Below are 21,633 nucleotides of genomic sequence, written 5' to 3'. Positions count from 1 at the left end.
GCAGGGAGCCTGCGTCTCCCTCTATGTATGTCTCTGCCTTTCTCTCTGGGTCTCTCGTAAATAAATAAATAAATAGATAGATAGATAGATAGATCTCTCATAAATAGATAGATAGATAGATAGATAGATAGATAGATAGATAGATAGATAAATAAATAAAATATTTAAAAAATAATAAAACCGTGGTATTTTATACTAGCTTATTTGTTCTTAGATTATTTCTCCAAGCAGATTCTTCTTGGGAAACAGTTACTTTGAGGTTTCAATTGTAAATAGTTTCTTAGAACATAAGCTGACTCTAGATATGGCCTCTTACAAGATTTAGAGGAAATGTATTAGGTCCAATACTAACTTAGTTATCTTGAAACTAAACCTTCCAGAAGGTTTGTAAGATTCCTTAGGATCAGAACAGACATCTTCTGTTGGAGTATCTTTATCAGCCTCCTTTATCTCTTCTACGTGGTCTCTTAAAATTTTTAGTCACATCACAGAAACACTTCAACAGCAGCCTGGATGGGAGGATCCAAATGGTGAGAGAGGGTCCTGGGTACAGCCCATCGATGCTGGAGTTTCAGATGCCAGCCTGGGTGATGGTGAGCCCCACATCCCATCCCTGCTGTCTATGTCTACAAGGAACCACATGGACATCACCATTCCGCCCTTACCTCCAGTAGCTCCCGAAGTCTTGCGGGTTGCTGAACACAGACACCGAAGGGGTCTTATGTACCCATATATATATCATGTCCTCACTAAGGTAAGAGAAAACATCAGCTCCCACCTCCCTGCTTTTAACATTGTACTTCACACTTCATAGAACCATAAGTTATTACAGAAAATTCTAATTGGTATCTGAAGGGAGATAAAAGGAGACCAAGTATTCGAGGGCCCCTCATTGTATTAAAGGCCTCAGCTGCAGTTACACAGCAGGAGATGGGACTTTATAATAAATGAGGCCCCAAGAAGAGAACTATAATAGTGAGATTTCAAAGAAGATAATGTACTATGTTGATAGACTCTGGTATAGGGCTGGATGCAATCTAAGAAGAGTTCTTATGCCCTTGTCCTTTACCTCTTCCTCTACTTCTCCAGAGCTGTTCCCTTCCTGCATTCTTACTATACACATCTATCCCCCAGCAAAATGTCTAAGATGGACTTTCTCCATTTAATCAGCTATTGTCAGTCATAGCAGAGACTCTAAAAATGGAACATAGCTTTTAAGCTGGCTACAGTCATCTGGGATTATTACAGCTTTTTATTCTGCAACTGTTAAATACAAGCAGAAAATTTGATAGCTTGGCTACAGAGGCTATAGTTCATTACTGATTCTTCTCAGCTCAATTCCCTTTGAGGTAACTCATTTTGTTTTTTCTCCTGGACCATTTTCTTGTTAGGGTGAGATTAAGATCCCTGTATGTATTGAGGATGAGTGTAACATGGAACTTCCTCCAGCTGCTCTTCTGTTCCGGTCAGCACGTCAATATGTTTATGGGGTCCTTTTCAGTCTGGCAGAAACACAGCGGAAAATGGAACGCCTGGCCATACGGCGGCGGCTACCTGTGGAAGGTAAGTTTAGTTCTAGTTTTAATAGCTCTCTCAAACTTAGTGTGGAACAAATTGTGCAAGCACATCATACTTTGGCTGTAGAGCAGTCTTTGAGAAAATATATGATTCTCCAGAATACATAATGGCACGGGAAATGCATTAACTTAAGCCTCAGTTCTTTAATCATTAAGCATTCAGAGTAACTATTACTTATAAGAACCATGCTGGACTTTGGGAATGTAGAGGTATTTCTGACATAGTTTTTCCTTCTCAGTAAGGTTTTGTTTTGAATTTGATCCCATAGAGAGTTAGAGCCATTGAGATGTTTTAAGCTGCAGAGTGACTTGGTCAAATTAGTGTGTTCAAAAGAACCCTCTAGATTTCTGCTTCTGGGAAGATGGAATACATATACTTTTCCTTATTCCTCCTGCTAAATACAACTAAAAATCCAGGACATTATATATATAACAAGTATAAGACATTTTAGAAGGTGAAGAGAAGAAGGCAGACTGGCTAAGGACTTTGGGATCCAAGGAATTATGCAGTGGTGAGTTCCCTGGGTTTTCTTATTGCTGCATATATCCTAGACTAGGTGTGGGACAAGCTGGCAGCCCAGAAACACCCAACAGATACGGAACAGTAAGAGCCCCAAGAAATGCCTTCTCACTCTAGTCACAGGACCCCAAAGAAACAACCTAGCAACACAGAATATTTTTAGATAATAACCACCCTGTTCTAGTCAAAAACCACAGGAAAACTGTAGCCTACCCCCACTCCTATTAGCAAAGGCCAGATAAAGAACCTAGACTTCTACCCTTGCCAGACTATAACAAAGGAGAGAGAAGAGCTGAGTGGGGACCCAGGACTTTCACTCCCACTTGGCAGTGATGAGATAGCATCCCCCTTCACTCACTGGAGTAGTGTCAGAAACTACCTGCTAGAACATCAGATTAAAATAAGATCCAGGGTCTTTTAAACTAATATCCCAAATGTCCAGGTTTCAGTTGAAAATCCTTCGTCAGGGATCCCTGGGTGGCGCAGCGGTTTGGCGCCTGCCTTTGGCCCAGGGCGCGATCCTGGAGACCCGAGATCGAATCCCACGTCGGGCTCCCGGTGCATGGAGCCTGCTTCTCCCTCTGCCTGTGTCTCTGCCTCTCTCTCTCTCTCTCTGTGACTATCATAAATAAAAAAAAATTAAAAAAATAAAAATTTATAAAGAAAATCCTTCGTCATACCAAGAACCAGAAAGATTTCGAACTGAGATGTCAAACCAAGAAAAAAAGTCAATAGATGCCACCATTGAGATGACACAGATGTCTGAAGTACCTGACAGGGATTTCAAAACAGCCATCCTTTGTAAAGCAAAAATGCTTTGACAAACAATTCTGAACAAGCATGATACAAATTAACAATAGAAAGTCTTAGCAAAGAAATGGAAGATATAAATAAGAAATGGAAATTAAGATCTAAAAAATACAATGACAAAATACTCAATAGATGGGTTAAACAGCAAATTGGAGACAACAGAAGAAATAATCAGTGAATTTGGAGACAGAACAATAGAAATTACCCAATCTGAATAACAGAAAATAGGCTGAAAAAATAAACAGGGACCAGTGAAGGTAGAACAAAAGATCTAATATTTGTGTCATCACAGTTCCAGAAGGACAGGAGAAAGAGCATGGACTGCAGAAGTATTCAAATACAAAATAGCTGGACTAATATCAAATTTTGGGAAAAAACAAGCCCACAGATTCAGGAAGCTAATTGAATTATAAACAGTATAAACCCAAAGAAATCCATGTGAAGACCTAACATGGTGAAACCTTTGAAAGCTAAAGGCAGAAAAATTATTGAAAGCAGCCAGAGAAAAACACTGCTTTACCTATAGTGGCAAAATAATATGGATGACAGCTGATCTCTCATCAGAAGCCAGAGTCCAGAAGGAAGTTGCACAGCATTTTCAAGGGCCAAAAGAAATGTCAAGTCAGAATTCTATATCAAACAAAAACATCCTCCAGGAATGAAGGAGAAATCAACCTATTCTCAGATAAAGGAAGACTAGGATAATTTTTCACAAGCAGAACTACAGTAAAAAGAAGGGCTAAAGGTATTTCTCTACACAAAAAGGAAATGATAAAAGGAGGAATCTTGGGAGGAGCTTGGAAAGATGGCAGAGTAGGAGGACCCTGAGCTCACCCCGTCCCATGTTTCCAAGTAGATATCATCCACATACAAGTCAATTAACTGGAGAGTGATCCGAAGGCTGGCAGAACTAACTCCACAAACAGTAGACAGATCTGTTCATATTTATTTCTGAGTATATTGGGAGATTTCTGAAATGAAGGTGCTGACAGGTGCCATTTTCCATCCCTACCTGCCAGTATAAACACAGAGACACCTGCTGGAGGTGGGGCTGAACAGATACTTGACACCTAACTCACCAACAGTGCTCCAGGCCCATGAGTTCTCCTGAGGACTTATCCACTCCAAGCCTGCTGGCCTTGGCCCTGGGCTCAGGGCAAATATTTTTAAAAGATTTAGAGCACAATAAAGAGGGTCAGAGGTAGAAAGAAAAAGAATCCCAAACAGACTCCACACTGAGCATGGAGCCTAAAGTGGGGCTTGATCCCGTCACCTGAGCTGAAACCAATAGTTGGGCGCTTAACCGGCTGCACCACCCAGGGACCCCGGGGCAAATTTTGTTAAAGCTAAGCAGGTGCCCCACCTAGCCACCAGGTGCAAAGCTACCACTGAGTACCATGCATGTCTGTCACACCATGCTTACCTGTGCACCCCTGGCCACCCTTGTGTGTTCTCAAAGCCACATGTCCCCCAACCACCAGCATGCACCACACTGAGCAGCAATACACTAGTCACCTTTTTACATGTACCCAGCTGAGCACCCATAGGTGCCATCTACCACTGTGCCTAGCTGTGTACCCCCAGCTGTTCTTGTATGCCTCACCACCCAGTGTGCAGCTTCCAGCCACTACAGCACTAAAGGGGATCTGGCATAGGACTGGTGGTCCAGTGCACATTTTGCTAATACAACTGCCTTGTTTGCATTACCTGGTAGGCATGCCCCACTCCCCTAGAGCTAGCCTCCCTGAGTCTCACTAACACTATGGAGAGCAAGCACAATCCACAATAGGCAGAGAGTCAGTGCCAATGACTACATGGAAAGGAAAAGGAACTCATCAGCAATAGCAGGACATAAGCAACATACATAGGATACTCTCCTGAAGTGCCAGGTTCTAGTGAACAGGGGACTAAAACTGCAGGGCACTCCAGGACCTCTTCTTTGTAAAATCACTACTTTCAAGAGCGGAAGATGCAGCTGACTTTCTTAACACAGACAAATTGACACAGAGAGGCAGATGAAATGAGAAAACAGAAATTTATCCCAAATGAAAGAAAGGATAAGGCCATAGCCAGAGATCTAGGTGAAACAGATAGAAGTAATGTGTTGGATAAAGACATTAAAGCAATGATCATAAGGATGCTCACTGGACTTGAGAAAAGAGTAGAAGGCATGAGTGAGACACTTAACACAGAGATTAGGAATAACATAGCAAAGATAAAGGGCACAATAAATGACATGAGAAATGCACTTGATGGAGTGAACAACAGGATGGTAGAAGCAGAGGAACATGTACGTGGAAACAAATGAAAAAGAACTAGTGACCTAGGAGACAGAGTAATGAAAAGTAATGCCGGTCACTCCTGAGTGGCTCAGTGGTTGAGCGTCTGCCTTTGGCTCAGATTGTGATCCCATATACTGGGTTGAGTCCCACATCAGGCTCCTCACAGGGAGCCTGTTCTCCCTCTGCCTATGTCTCTGCCTGTGTCCCTGTGTCTCTCGCGAATAAATAAATAAAATCTTTTTTTTTTTAGAAAGAGTAATCAAGCTGAATAAAGGAGAGAGAAAAGAATTATGCAAAAACAAGAATAGACTTAGGGAACTCATTGACTCCATTAAACATAATAACATATTACAAAAGTCGCAGAAGAAGAGAGAGAAAGGTGGTCAGAAAATCTATTTGAATAAATAACAGCTGAAAACTCCCCTACTCTGGGGAAGGAAACAGATACTCAGGTATAGAGGCACAGAGAAACCCCAACAGAATCAACAAAAACTGACCAACAGCAAGACATATCATAATTAAATTTATAAAATATAACGATAAAGAAAAAGTTCTAAAAGTGGCAAGATAAAACAAGTCATTTACTTACAAGGGAAAAGTTATAAGGCTAGCAGATTTTGCAACAGAAACTTTGCAAACCAGAAGGGGAGTGTGATGATATATTCAAAAAGCTAAATGGGAGAAATCAGCAGCCAAGAATATTCTATCCAGCAAGGCTATCATTCAGAATACAAGGAGACATAAAGAGTTCCCCAGACAAATAAAAACTAAAGGAGTTCATGACCACTAGACCAGCCCTATAAGAAATATTAAAAGGGACACTTTGAGTGGAAAGGAGAGACCAAAAGTGAAAGTTTAGAGGTAGGAAACACAGAAGCAGTAAAAACGAATATTTCTGTTAAAAAAATCCATCAACAAACTCGCAAAAAGGGATATACAATATAGTAACATATACTTAAAAGGTGGGGAAGAGTGGAGAAAACAATGCAAACATAAATGACCACCAACTTAATATAGACTGCTATATGCAGAAGAGGTTACATGCAAACCTAATGGTAACCATATATCAAAAACCACTAATAAATATACAAAAAAATAAAGAGAAAGAAATCCAAATATAGCACTAAAGAAAATCAGCAAAACACGAGAGAAAGACAGGAAAGGATCAGAGAAAATCTTCAGAAATACCCAGAAAACATGTAATAAAATGGCAATAAACGCATATCTATCCATAATTATTTTGAGTGTAAATAGAGTAAATGTTCCAATCAAAAGATATAAGGTGGCAGAATGGATTAAAAAAACCAAGACCCATCAGTATGCTACCTACAAGAGACACATTTTAGACCTCAAGGCACCTGCACATTTAAAGTGAGAGGATAGAGAAACATCTTTCATGCAAATGGATGTTAAAACAAAGCTGGAGTAGCAATACTTATATTGGGCCAAACAGACTTTAAAAGAAAGACTGTAACAAGGGACAAAGGAGAGTACTATATATAATAATATATAGTATTATATATAGGGGACAGTCCAACGAAAAGATAAAATGTGAATATTTAGGCACCCAACATAAAAGCATCTAAATACATAAAACAGTTAATAACAAAGATAAAGGAACTAATTGACAATAATACAATAATAGAAGTGGACTTTAACACCCCAAATATGTCAAGGGATAAATCTTCTAAACAGAACATCAACAAGGAAACAATGTCTTTGAATGATATACTGGAACAGATTAATTTAAAAGATGTATTCAGAACATTCCATCCTAAAAAAACATAATAAATACTCTTTTCAAATGCACAAGGAGCATTCTCCAGAATAGATCACATATCAGGCTACAATAGAAGTCTCAAAAAGTTCAAGAAGATAAAAATCATACCTTGAATATTTTCTGACCACAACACTATGAAACTAGAAGTCAACCATAAAAAAAAATCTGGAAAGAGCACAAATACATGGAGGTTAAATAACATGCTACTAAATAATGATTGGCTCAACCAGGAAATCAAAGAAGAAATAAAAATCTACATGGAAACAAATGAAAATGAAAACACAATGGTCCAAAACCTCTGGGATGCAGCAAAAGAGACAAGTTTATAGCAATATAGACAAGTTTATAACTCAAAAAATAAGAAAAATCTCAAATAAACAACCTAACCTCTTAACCTAAAGGAGCTAGAAAAAGAAGAAAAAAACAAAACCTAAAACTAGCAAAGAAATAATAAAGATCACAGCAGAAATAAATGATATACAAAGGGGAGGTGCGTGGGGGGATGGGGTAACTGGGTGACAGGCATTAAGGAGGGTACATGATGAGATGAGCACTGGGTGTTATACTATATGTTGGCAAATCAAATTTAAATAAAATATTTTTTAAAAGAAGGAAAAAAGAAATAAATGATATACAAAGTAAAAAACAATAGAACCAATCAATGAAACTAAGAGCTGGTTCCTTGCAAAAATCAATAAAATTGACAAACCTCTAGCCAGACTTTTCTTTTTTTTTTTTTAATTTTTATTTATTTATTTATGATAGTCACAGAGAGAGAGAGAGGCAGAGACACAGGCAGAGGGAGAAGCAGGCTCCATGCACCGGGAGCCCCATGCGGGATTCGATCCCGGGTGTCCAGGATCGCGCCCTGGGCCAAAGGCAGGCGCCAAACCGCTGCGCCACCCAGGGATCCCTAGCCAGACTTTTCAAGAAAAAAAGAATTAATACCTATTCTTCCCAAATTATTCCAAAAAAGAGAAAAGGAAAGAAAACTTCCAATTTCATTCTATGAGTTCAGCATTACCCTGGTACCAAAACCAGTTGAAGACACCACTAGAAAAGAGAACTACAGACCAATATTTCTCATGAATATAGATGCAAAAGTCCTCAAAAAAATACTAGCATACCAAGTCCAACAATATATTAAGAAAATCATTCACCATGATTTAAGTGGTATTTATTTCTTCGTTGCCAGTCTGGCTTAATATTCACAAATCAATCAATGTGATATATCACATCAGCAGGAGAAAGGACAAGAACCACATGATCATTTCAATAGATGCTGAAAAAGCATTTAACAAAGTACAACATCCATTTATGATAAAATCCCTCAACAAAATAGGTTTAGAGAAAACATACTTCAATATAATAAAGGCCGTCTATGAAAAACCACAGGTGTAACATCATCCGTAATGGGGATAAACTGAGTGCTTTTCCCCTAAGGTCAATAACAAGACAAGGATGTCCATCTCACCACTTTTATTTAACATAGTACTGGAAGTTCTATCCACAGCAATTAGACAACAAAAAGAAATAAAAGGAATCCAAATCAGTAAGGAAGAAGTAAAACTCTGTTTGCAAATGACATGATACAATATATAGGAAACACTAAAGACCACCCAAAAACTGCTAGAACTGATAAAGGAATTCAGTAAAGTCGCAGGGATCAAAATCAATATGAAATCTGTTGCATTTCTATACACCAGTAATGAAGAAAAGTTTTTAAATTTCATTTCCAATTGCACCCAAAGTAATGATACCTAGGAATAAAGTTAACCGAGGTGAAAGATCTTTGCTCTCAAAACTATAGAACACTGATGAAAGAAGTTAAAGATGTGATACAGAAATGGAAAGACATTCCATGCTCCTGGATTGAAAGAACAAATGTTGTTAAAATGTCTATACTACCTGAAGCAATCTACACATTTAATGCAATCTCTATCCAAATACTAACAGCATTTTTCACAGAGCTAGAACAAACAGTCCTAAAATTTGTATGGAACCACCAGAGAACCCAAATAGCCAAAACAGCCTTGAGAAAGAAAAAACTGGAGGCATCACAATTCGGGACTTCAAGTTATATTACAAAGCTGTAGTAAATCAATACAGTATGGTACTGGTACAAAAATAGATACATAGATCAATGGAACAGAATAGAAAATGAAGAAATAAACCCACAATTATGTGGTCAGTTAGTTTTTTACAGAGCAGGAAAGAATATCTAGTAGGAAAAAGTTTCTTTAATAAATGCTGCTGGCAAAACTGGACAGCAACATTCAAAAGAATTAAACTGGACCACTTGCTTACACGATATACAAAATAAATTCAAAATGGATTAAACACCTAAATGTGAGACCTGGAGTTAAAAATCTTAGAACACAAGAAATAACTTCTTTGACATTAGCTGTGCTAACATTTTTCTAGATAGATTTCCTGAGGCAAGGGAAACAAAAGCAAAAATAAACTGTTGGGACTATATCAACATAAAAGGCCTCTGCAACACCAAGGAAACAATAAAGAAAACTAAATGACAGCCTTCAGAATGGAAGAAGATATTTGCAAATGACATATCCACTAAAGGGCTAGTATCCAAAATATATAAAGAACTTATGAAACTCAAAACCCAAAAAACAAATAACCCAATTAAAAAATGAGCAGAAGACACGAACAGACATTTCTCCAAAGAAAACGTCCAGGAAGCCAATAGGTATATGAAAAGATGCTCAACATCTCATATCGTCAGGGAAATACATATCAAAACTACAATAAGATAACACCTCACACCTGTCAGAATGGCTAAAATAAAAAACACAAGAAACAACAGGTATTGGTGAGGACATAGAGAAAGGGGAACCCTCTTGCAATGTTGGTGGGAATGCAAATTGATGCAGTCACTGTGCAAAACAGTATGGAGGTTCCTCAAAAATTTAAGATTGGAACTACTTAATGATCCAGTAATTGCACTACTGAGTATCTACCCAAAGAATACTGAGACACTAATTCAAAGGGATACATGCACTCCTATGTTTATAGCAGTTTTATTAATAATAACCACAATATGGAAGCAGCCCAAGTGTCCATCAATTGATGTATAGATAAAGATGTGGTGTGTGTATGGAATACAATGGAATCTTGTATTGGAATATATTGTGGAATATTATTTTTTAATAATTAATATTAAAAAAAACCAAAATCTTGCCATTTGCAACAATATTGTGGAGCTGGAGGGTATAATGCTAAACAAAATTAAGTCAGAGAAAGAAAAATACCATATGATTTCACTCAAATGTGGAATTTAAGAAACAAACAAAGGAAAAAAAATGAGAGAGATTGCCAAAGCAAGAAACAGACTTTTAATCATAGGGAACAAACTCTATGGTTACAGAGGGAAGGGATTAGGGGGGTGGGGATGGAAATTAAGGCATACACTTGTCATGCTGAAGACAGGGTGATGTATGGAAGTGTTGAATCACTGTATTGCGCACTTGAAACTAATAACACCGTATTAACTAGAATTAAAGTAGAGACTAAAAAAAAAAGGAATCTTGCAACATCAGGAAGAAAGGAAAGACAATGGAAAGAACAAAAATATAGGTAAAAACAGTAGACTTTGCTTTTCTTGAGTTTTCTAAATTAGGTTTCACAGCTGAAGCAAAAGTATCACTGTTTAATTTGGTTCTCAGTGTCTATAGGGAAAATATGTAAGACAATTCTAAGTGGGGAAGATTAAAGAGATGTAATCAGTGAGGTTTCTATATTTCACTTGAACCAGTGAAATATCAACACCAGCAGACTGTGGTAACTTATGTATACATAATGCAGTGCCTAGAAAATGCAATAGAAAAGCTGTACACAGAGAAATACTCAGAAACACTATAGATAAATCAACATAGAATTTTAAAATAAGGTAATATAACCTATAGGAAGAGAAGAGGAAGAAAGTAGAGCTATGAAAAACAGAACAAACAAAAAAGGATAGACATAAGCCCTAACATATCAATAATTACATCAAATGTGAGTGGTCTAATTACACCAATTAGAATACAGTCATTGACAGACTAGATAAAAATCATGACCCAGTTATATATTGTCTACAAAAATTCACTTCAAATATAAATGATATGTTTGTTGAAAGTAGAATGATAGAAAGTTATATACCATGAAAACATTAATCAAAAAAAATCAGGAATGGAGGTATTAATAGCACATAAAGTAGACTTCAGAGTAAAGCAAAATGCCAGTGATAAAGAGGGATATTATATACTGGTAAAAGGGTCAATATACCAAAAAGACTAGCAATCCTAAATGTGTATCACCAAACCACAGAGCCACAAAATATGTGGTGCAATAACTGAGAAAACTTAAATGAGAAAGATACAAATCCACAATTCTAATCAGAGATTTCAGCTCCCCTTTCAACAGTGAATAGAACAACTAGACAGAAAATCATCGGGAATATAGAACTCAACAACACCATCATTGAATAGGATCTAATTGACTCTTAACATGTCAGGCAACAAGAACAAAATATATATTCTTTTCACATGCCCACAGAACATATACCATGATAGATGATATCCTGGACCATAAAACAAAGCTCAATAAATTTAAGAGAATTAAAATTATACAAAGTATATTCTCAGACCACTATGGAATCAAACTAGAAATCAACAACAGAAAGATAATAGGAAAATCTATAAATACTTGGAAGATAACGAAACACTTTTATATAATCCATGGGTCAAAGAGCAAGTCTCCAGGGAAAAAAGAAAATACGTGAAACTAAATGAAAATAAAAATACAATATATTAGAATCTGTGCTATGGAGCTAAATTGCTGCGAAGGAAATTTATAGTACTAAATGCTCAGATTAGAAAAGGGAAATGTGACTAATCTGTCATCTGAATTTTTACCTCAAGAAACAAGAGGAGGAGAAAGCTAAACCTGCAGCAAAGCAATGTGAAGAAATAATAATAAAGAGCAAAAATCAATGCAATTGAAAACAAAAATAACAGAGCGTAATTAGTAAAACAAAAACCTGGTTCTTTGAAAAGAAAAATAAAATTAGCAAATGTCTAGAAAGTCTGCAAAGAAGAAAATATGGAATACACAAATTACATCAAGACTGAGGCAGGGAATAATACCATAGTACCTACAAATGTCCAAAGGATTATATACGAATACTATAAACAACTCTACACATAAATTTGATGGGTCAGTTTCTCAAAATTACAAACTACCACAACACACCTAACATGAAATAGACAATCCGTATAACCCTGTGAATATTAATATAATTTTAATTTTACCAAAAGAAAATCTGATTCCATTGGTTTCACTGGAGAATCCTACCAAATTTTTAACAAATAATTTTCTTTTTTTTAAAATTAGAGTTCAGATTGCCAACATATAGTATATCACCCAAGCTCATCCCGTCAAGTGCCCCCCCTCGGTGCCTGTCACCCAGTCACCCCAACCCCCCGACGTCTCCCTTCCACTATCCCTGGTTTGTTTCCCAGAGTTAGGTGTCTGTCATGTTCTGTCACCCTCACTGATATTCCCACTCATTTCTCTCCTTTTGACTTTATTCCCTTTCACTATTTTTTATATTCCCCATGAATGAGACCATATAATGTTTGTCCTTCTCCGATTGACTTATTTCACTCAGCATAATACCCTCCAGTTCCATCCACGTCGAAGCAAATGATGGGTATTTGTCTTTCTAATGGCTGAGTAATATTCCAGTCTATACATATACCACATCTTCTTTATCCATTCATCTTTCGATGGACATTGAGGCTCCTTCCAAAGTTTGCCTATTGTGGACATTGCTGATATAACCTTTGGGGTACAGGTGCTGCTATTTTGGTTCTATGTTTCTAGGAATTTACCCATTTCTCCCAGATTGCCTAATATGTTGGCATATAATTGCTCATAATATTCTCTTATAATTGTATTTCTGCAGTGTTGGTTGGGATCTCTCCTTTCATTCATGATTTTATTTATTTGGGTTCTTCCTCTTTTCTTTTTGAAAGAATAGATCACATACTGGGTCACAAATCAGGACTCAAATGGTACAAAAAGACTGAGATCATAGCATGCATATTTTTAGACCACATGCTATGAAACTTGAAGTCAACCATGAGAAAAAAATTGGGAATAACCACGCATACATAGAGTTTAAAGAATATCCTACTAAAGAACGAATGGGTCGACCAGAAAATTACAGAAGAAATTTTTAAAAACACATGGAAGAAAATGAAAAACATGACAGTTCAGAACCTTTGGGATGCAGCAGGTGCAGTCCTAAGAGGGAAGTATATAGCAGTACAGGCCTTCCTCAAGAAATAAGAAAGGTCTTGGGGCACCTGGGTGGCTCAGTCGATTAGGCATCTGCCTTCAGCTCTGGTCATGATCCTGAGGTCCTGGGATTGAGCACCACATGGGGCTCCCTGCTCAGTGGAAAGCTTACTTCTCCCTCCTCCTCTCCCTCTGCCTTCTGCTCCCCCTGTTTGTGTGCTATTTCTCTGTCAAATAAATGAATAAAATCTTAACAAAAATGAAATAAGAAAGTTCTCAAATAGACTACCTAAACTTACACCTAAAGGAGCTGGCAAAAGAGCAGCAAATAAAGCCTAAATCTGGCAGAAAAGAAATAATAAGGTTAGTGCAGGAATCAATGATACAGAAATTAAAAAACAAACAGTAAAACAGATCAATGAAACTAAGAGCTGCTTTTCTGAAAGAATTAACAAGATTGATAAACCCCTAGCCTCTGATGGATATTTAAAATGGTTTTATTTTTCTCTAATAAAAAGCAGCAGCAAACATACCAGTAGGAGTTTCCTGAGCTGTCATGTTTCTCTAGGTGAACACTTTGAAAGTGGGTTGCTGGGGTATGGACATTTGAAATTTCAATACATACTGCCAAGTTGCCTTTCAAAAGCATTATGCCAATTTTCATTCTCATCAGCAGTATTTCTTCATGTTTCCTCAGACTCTAACTTTTAAACTGTTTACCGGTCTGATGGATGGAAAAAAATGGTAACTTATGTTTATTTGTTTTAAATTTTCATTGTATCATTGCTAGTGAAGTTGAATATCATTTCATATGTTTTTTAGCCCATCCTTTATGAACTGCTTGTAAACTTTGTTTAGGTTTTCTTACAGCATTGTCTTTTCCATATTGAGTTGTAGGAGTCATTTCTAGTTCTGGATATTCACCCTTTATCTATTATGCATGTTGCTGATATTATTCCATAATATGTAACATGTTTATGGTTTGTGTTATCATACAGAAGTTTTAAATGTTTGTATAGTGATTTGATTATATCAGCCTTTTTCTTCTGTTGTTTTTTTCTGTTTTGTTTACTATTAGAAGGCCTTTCTTGGGATGCCTGAGTGGCTCAGTGGTTGAGCATCTGCCTTTGGCTCAGGGCGTAGTCCCAGTTTGGGAATCAAGTTCCACATCAGGTTGCCTGTGAGGAGACTGCTTCTTCCTCAGCCTATGTCTCTGCCTCTCTCTGTGTCTCTCATGAATAAATAAATAAAATCTTTTTTCTAAAAAAAGGTCTTTCTTATCCAAGGCAACAACCATTTTCTCTTTTTCTCCTTCTGTTATAGTGCTTTCCATTTATGTCTTTTATCTACCTTAAACTCATTTCCTTCTCAAACCTTTGTGCTTTTCCTATCTAGATACTCTCTTCCCCAGACCTTCCTATGGCTGACACCTTCAGCACTTGGTTCAACTACTTGTTCTTCCAGAAGGCCTTCCCGACTACCCTAACTAAACTGACCACCCACTCTCCATTAATATGTACCTTAGTTCATTACCTTCATTTCTTTTCTTTTTTAAAAAGATTTTATTTATTTATTCATGAGAGACACAGAGACATAGGCAGAGGAAGAAGAAAGCTCCCTGCAGGGAGCCTGATGGGGGACTCTATCCCAGGACCCCGGGATCATGACCTAAGTTGAAGGCCAGACGCTCAACCATTGAGCCACCCAGGTGCCTCGATTTATTTTCTTCATAGATCACCTCTCCAAAGTTATCTATTTGCTGTGTCTCTTTAGATTGTAAACTCCATAAGAGTAGGGATTTTCTCTTGTTCCCAGCTCCTAGAATACTTTTAGAGTTTATTCTAGTGAATTTGACATGATATAGGGGTAAAGTAAGTTTTCCCTAAATGGATAGCTGGTTGTTTCAACACCGACTCCCTTTTTAAAAGAGAATTATTTCAGTCATCCTGTTTTTCTACTTCTACTAAATACTGAGTGAGTCAAGAATGGTTATAATTATTATTCAGTACAGTGATTCTCAATGTTGGTGGTATATTAGGATCATACTTAAAGATGTTTTTAAAATTTAGATATAGAGTATGTATTAGTTTTTTAGGGCTATCATAACAAAGTACCACAAACTGGATAGCATAAAACCATAGAAATTTATTATCTCACTGTTCTGGAGGTGAGAAGTCCAGAATCAAGGTGTTGGCAGGCCATGCTGTTTCTAAAAGCCCTAGCAGAGCATCCTTCCTTTCTTTCTAGCTTTTGGTGGTTGCAATCCTTGACATTCCTTGGCTTGTAGATGTATCACTATGCCTCCACCATCACATGGTGTTCTCCCTGTGTGCCTGAATTTCCCTTTTCTTATGAGGACCCCAATCATTGGATTAAGATCCACCCTATGACCTCATTTTAACATGATTACATCCTCATAGGTGATATTTCTGAATAAGGTTAAAATCACAGGCTCTGGGTGAATGTGAATCTTGGGGACATACTATTCAACCCCCTACAGAGTGTCACATTTTATAAAATCTGCTTCACTAGGTCTGGAGTGGAGGCCTCGTATACTTAATTTTTAAGAGCTTCATTGACTTGAGTTCACCTGAAAGGTAAATATGGGAAAAAAAATAGAACATTTCTAAAAAAAGAAAGAGAGAGAGAAAGAAACAAAACGAAAGTGAGAGAAAACTAGTTCTGTCAGATATTAAAAATACTACAGAAGTAAAATGATTCATACAGTATAGAACAAAAAATGAATTAGATCAATGGAACAAGTAGATTCCACAAGTAGACCCAAATACATAAAGGAATTTAGTTTATGATAAATGTGGCAATTGAAATTAGTGGGGAGAAAAAAGGCTTATTCCATAAATAGTGCTCAGACAACTGGCTATTTGTTGTTGGGGCAGGGGACGGAGTATCCTTACCTTACTCCTTGTACCAAAATATAATTCTAGATGGATCAGAAGTGGAAAAGGAAAAAAAATGAAAACAAAATTCTAGAAGAAAAGATGGATGTACTTAGGAATAGGGAATGCCCCCCCCCCTTTTTTTTTATGATAGTCCACAGAGAGAAGAGAAAGAGGCAGAGACACAGGCAGAAGGAGAAGCAGGCTCCATGCACCGGGAGCCGGACGCGGGACTCGATCCCGGGTCTCCAGGATCATGCCCTGGGACAAAGGCAGGCGCCAAACCGCTGCGCCACCCAGGGATCCCAGGGAATGCCCTTTTAAAGCAGACTCCCAAACCCAGATGCCAATAAAGGAAACTATTGATAGATTTGTGTCATAAAAGTTAAAAGCTTCGTGAGACAAAAATACCATAAACAAATTCAAAAGATCAACAGAGCTGGGAAAACATATTTGCAACATATATGACCAAGGGCTAGTTTCTTTAATTTACAATAAGTTCAGAAAAAAAAAAAATCAACATGAAAAAGGCAAAACCCAATAGGAAAATGAGCTAAAGAATAAGCAAGTAATTTACAAAGGAAAACATATATACATCAATACAGATTTGAAAAGATGTTCAGTCTCATCCATGAGGCATATGAGAAGTATATTTCTTATGTATTATGTAAGAAATATAAATCGAAACAATAAAACTCCATCTTCACCTATCATTTTGGGAAGCATTTAAAGTTTGATTATATGCAGAGCAAGTGAGGATATGAGAAAATAGATACACACTGCTGGTGAGACCATAAGTTGGTGCAGCTTTTTACAGGTACAAATTGGCAATATTTATCAAAATAGAACATGCACATATTCTTTGACTAAGTGGGTGGACTTTGCTAGAGTATTCACAGCAATAGTTTCCTACTTTTTCCTTTCTACCAATTCATGGTTTTTATTTGTGTATCTATTCTTCCCACTCATAGTCCATGTATTATGGGGTAAACTGATTCTAGTATGTCTGGCCACAGACATTATTACTTCAGGGGAGATTTGTAATGTAAGCCAGCCAATTAGGGTGCACCCTGGGAGTCCTGCTCATATGAAAGACTGGATCAGAAGTTTTTGCTGAACTTAAAGGAAGAGACTGTGTCCATGGCCACTGGCAGCCATCTCATGGTTACCTTGCCTACAGCAATGTTTCTCAGCCTTTAGTGTGCATCAGAATTACCTAGTCTGTTAAAACACAAATTGCTTATCTCCATCCTCAGAATTTCAAATTCTGTAGATCTGAGGTAGGAACCAAGAATTCCCTTTTGTAAGAAGTTCCCAGATGCTGCTGAGGCTGCTGGTCCAGGGATTGCACTTAAAAATCTACTTGGATAAAGTAGGGATTGCAGAACATGGAAACTAAAAGAAACTGAGTGGCTCAGTTTCTTTTTTTTCTCAGTGGCTTTTTTTTTAACTTGCTAAACAGAAGCATCTAATCATTATACTCAGTAATCTTGCCATTAAAAATGTACCCTATGGATATCATTGCAGAAGTTCACCAAAACATATGCCCCTGGATGATCATTGCAGCCTTGTTTGTAATAGCTAAAACTGGAAGCAATCAAAGCACTTCTCCATAGGGAACTGATCTGATAAAATCATCCATCTAATGGAATACTATGTAGTATTAGAAATTATGAAAGTCTGCGTATGCTCATAAAGAAATATCTCTAAGATACATTAAGTATAAAAAATTATGATGACTCAGTGGGAGTAATTTATGCTTTTTAAACAAAAGAGTAAACAGATGAATATATGCAGGTATATGCTTAGTTATTTCCTGGAAAGTTAATTACTTCCCGGAAGATTAATTCTAAGAATGGCTATATTTGAGAATGGTTGGGATTGGGGTGGTGCTAGAAGTTTCTGGCATCACTTTGTGCATTTTTATTGTTTTAATTATCTATCTTTAGGTAAATTTTCCTGTTTTAAAAAAAGAAAATGTCATTTGGAGTTATCTGAGCAAGGCATGGGCCAATTTTAGCTTTTTTCTTTGTATTTCTGTATTGAAAATACAACTAATAAATGTTATATTCTTTTTAAAAAAATTAAATCATGAAAAAGTAAATGGAAAATTGAAGACTTCTCAGGTATTCAACCAGACTTGAGTGCCACTGTCATGGTGCATAGGTTATAAACTGGTGGGCACCTCTACCTATCCAGATTAAGCCTCAGCTAGGGAGTTGTTTATTGTACCTTCGTATGCATATGAATCACCTAGGGATCGTTTTAAAATGCAGATTCTGATTGAGTAGATCTGAGGTGGGTCTCAATATTCTGCATTTCTAATAGGCCCCCAAAAGGTGCTACTATTGCTGGACCACTGGTCAAACTTTGATAGCAAGAAAAAAGGAGGTGAAGAGGAGGAAGAAAAAGGAAGCATCTGAGTGGGCTGTGAAGATGGGGAGGAAGGGACAGATATGACACTGCAGCAGAATGATCAGATATGGTGGATGAGGAGAATCTGGGATGATGAGGTTTCTGGCCTGGGTGATGAGGATAGTGGTGACATTAACCAGAAGTAGAGGAATCAAGCTGGAGATAGGAGGAGAAATAGGAAACAATGTAGGATTGGTAGCAAGTCTTCATATTTAAACACAATGAGGTATGCTTTTTTGGGGGGAGTTTGCTGGACTTGCCCAGCAGATCATTTGAACTCATTTGAACTCCTCAGTAGAGTTCAGTTAGAGGTAGATTTGGAAGTCATCTATATAAAGGTAAGAGTTGAAGCCATGGGAAGGGATGAATCTCACCAAGGAGAAAGAATACTGAGAAGATGGCTGAGAATAGAAACTCTAAGAAAGGCTTATTTTAAGAGACAGACTAAGGGAGGAAATGAAGAAGAAATCAGAGAGGCAGTACAGAAGACTAGATATTCCGAAAAAGATTAGATATTCTGAAGAGGACTAGATATTCTGGCCTCCTACAACCAGAGCAACTTGATCCTGCATAAAATACAATTTGTACTGTATTGCTGGATATGTGAATTGGCAACTACTGCATAGTAAACCATCCTCAAACTCAGTGGCTTGAAACCAAATCATTTATTATTGTTTATGAATCTATGGGTTGGCTGCATATCTCTGCTGTTGGACCAGGCTTGGCTGGTCTTGGCTAGGCTTGTGTACTTGTGGTCTGCTGGTGGGTTGGCTGGGGTTAACAGGTCTAGGATGGTCTTGTCTGGTATAGCTGGACAACTGGACAACGGGGTCTCATCTTCCAGAAGGCTAGTCCAGGCTTGTTCTCATGGTAGTTCCAGGGGTTCAAGAGTGAGCGGAAGCATGCAAGCCTTCTTGAGGCCTATGCTAAGAACTGGCATAATTATCACTTCTGCAAAAGTCTATATAGGCCAAAACAAAACCTAGTCCAGATTTGAAGGGTGGAGAAACCTATCCATCTCTTAGTGGGAGGAGCTGTAGAAAGTATAGATACAGGAAGATGTGAACAAGTATGGCCATTTTTGTATTCAATTAATCATGCTGGATTTGTCAGAAGTAAAAGGAGTCTTTAGAGGACAAGCAAACAAACAAATAAATCTATGATAATGACAGTTAACAAATCTCAGTGAGCTGGCTGCGGGAACGGAGCACTTGAGAAAACTTCCAAAAATGGAATAGCAGTATATCCTTGGAAATTTGAGGTGTTGTTACTGGATGGAACAAGGAAAGGTTGCTGGTTAGGTAGGAAAACAAACAAATAGACACCTGCCACAGAATCTAAGAGTCTAGCATTTTTCATTGGAAAATTCTACAAATACTTTATTTTTTATTTTTATGTTTTAGATGTTATTTACTCACGAGAGACACAGAGAGAGGCAGAGACATAGGCAGAGGGAAGAGAAGCAGGTTCCATGCAGGGAGCCTTATGTGGGACTCGATCCCGGAACTCCGGGATCCTGCCCTGAGCTGATGGCAGACAACCAGAGCCACCCAGGTGTCCCTCTACAAATACATTAAATTAACAATGAACAGTTTTGGTCTTTCTGGTCCTAGAAACTAGTATGCTCATGGGCCGACTTTAGAGTTTGAACTGAGACTCAAAACCAGTATGCCAACCATGTCTTCTTAATGTACTGAAGGTATTTTCACTTCCTAATGGAAGCTTTTTAAAATTTATTTTATTTTTATTTTTTTAAAAGATTTTATTTAGCCATCCATTAGAGTCACACACACAGAGAGAGAGGCAGAGACACAGGCAGAGGGAGAAGCAGGCTCCATGCAGGGAGCCCGACACGGGACTCGATCCCAGGTCTCCAGGATCATGCCCTGGGCTGAAGGCGGCGCTAAACCGCTGAGCCACCCGGGCTGCCCTCCATTAGCTTTTTTTAAAATCAGAGTTCAATTTTCAACATGTAGCATATCAGCCACTGCTCATCCCATCAAGTTCCCCCCTCAGTGCCTGTCACCCATTCACCCCAACCCCCCACCCACCTCCCTTTCCACTACCCCTTATTCGTTTCCCAGAGTTAGGAGTCTCTCATGTTCTGTCACCCTCACTGATATTTCCCACTCATTTTCTCTCCTTTCCCCTTTATTCCCTTTCACTATTTTTTATATTCCCCAAAGGAATGAGACCATATAATGCTTGTCCTTCTCTGACTGACTTGCCTCACTCAGCATAATACCCTCCAGTTCCATCCATGTTGAAGCAAATGGTGGGTATCTGTCATTTCTAATGGCTGAGTAGTATTCCATTGTATACACACACCACATCATCTTTATCCATTCATCTTTCGATGGACACTGAGGCTCCTTGCACAGTTTGGCTATTGTGGACATTGCTGCTATAAACATTGGGGTGCAGGTGTCCTGACGTTTCACTGCCTCTGTATGTTTGGGGTAAATCCCCAGCAGTACAATTGCTGGGTCGTAGGGCAGGTCTATTTTTAACTCTTTGAGGAACCTCCACACAGTTTTCCAGAGTGGCTGCACCAGTTCACATTCCCACCAGCAGTGCAAGAGGGTTCCCCTTTCTCCACATCCTCTCCAACATTTGTTGTTTCCCGTCTTGTTACTTTTCCCCATTCTCACTGGTGTGAGGTGGTATCTCATTGTGGTTTTGATTTGTATTTCCCTGATGGCAAATGATGCGGAGCATTTTCTCATGTGTTTGTTGGCCATGTCTGTGTCTTCCTCTGTGAGATTTCTGTTCAGGTCTTTTGCCCATTTCATGATTGGATTGTTTATATCTTTGCTGTAGAGTTTAATAAGTTCTTTATAGGTCTTGGATACTAGCCCTTTATCTGATATGTCATTTGCAAATATCTTCTCCCATTCTGTAGGTTGTCTTTTAGTTTGTTGACTGTTTCTTTGGCTGTGCAGAAGCTTTTTATCTTGAAGACCCAATAATTCATTTTTACTTTTGTTACCCTTGCCTTCATAGGTGTATCGGGCAAGAAGTTCCTGTGGCCAAGTTCAAATAGGGTGTTGCC

At 38.0% G+C, this 21,633-nt stretch overlaps 1 protein-coding gene across 4 annotated transcripts in view; it reads left to right on the top strand.

Moving 5' to 3' along the window:
• FAM120C (family with sequence similarity 120C) overlaps positions 1–21,633 on the top strand; it is a 162,796-nt gene that overhangs the window by 66,972 nt on the left and 74,191 nt on the right. For 3 of the 4 annotated variants that reach the window (XM_035712179.2, XM_025468538.3, XM_025468537.3), the window contains exons 8-9: positions 481–754; positions 1,392–1,563. In XM_035712179.2, coding sequence (XP_035568072.1) covers positions 481–754; positions 1,392–1,563 — 446 coding nt within the window. Of the gene's footprint in view, positions 1–480; positions 755–1,391; positions 1,564–21,633 lie in introns of those variants that run through there. The other variant, XR_007409281.1, reaches the window with a different exon arrangement.

Source organism: Canis lupus, chromosome X (assembly GCF_003254725.2).
Source record: "Canis lupus dingo isolate Sandy chromosome X, ASM325472v2, whole genome shotgun sequence".
NCBI lineage: Eukaryota > Metazoa > Chordata > Mammalia > Carnivora > Canidae > Canis > Canis lupus.
Note: the sequence above shows the minus strand (reverse complement) of the source record. Positions and strands in the feature narration are given on the sequence as shown.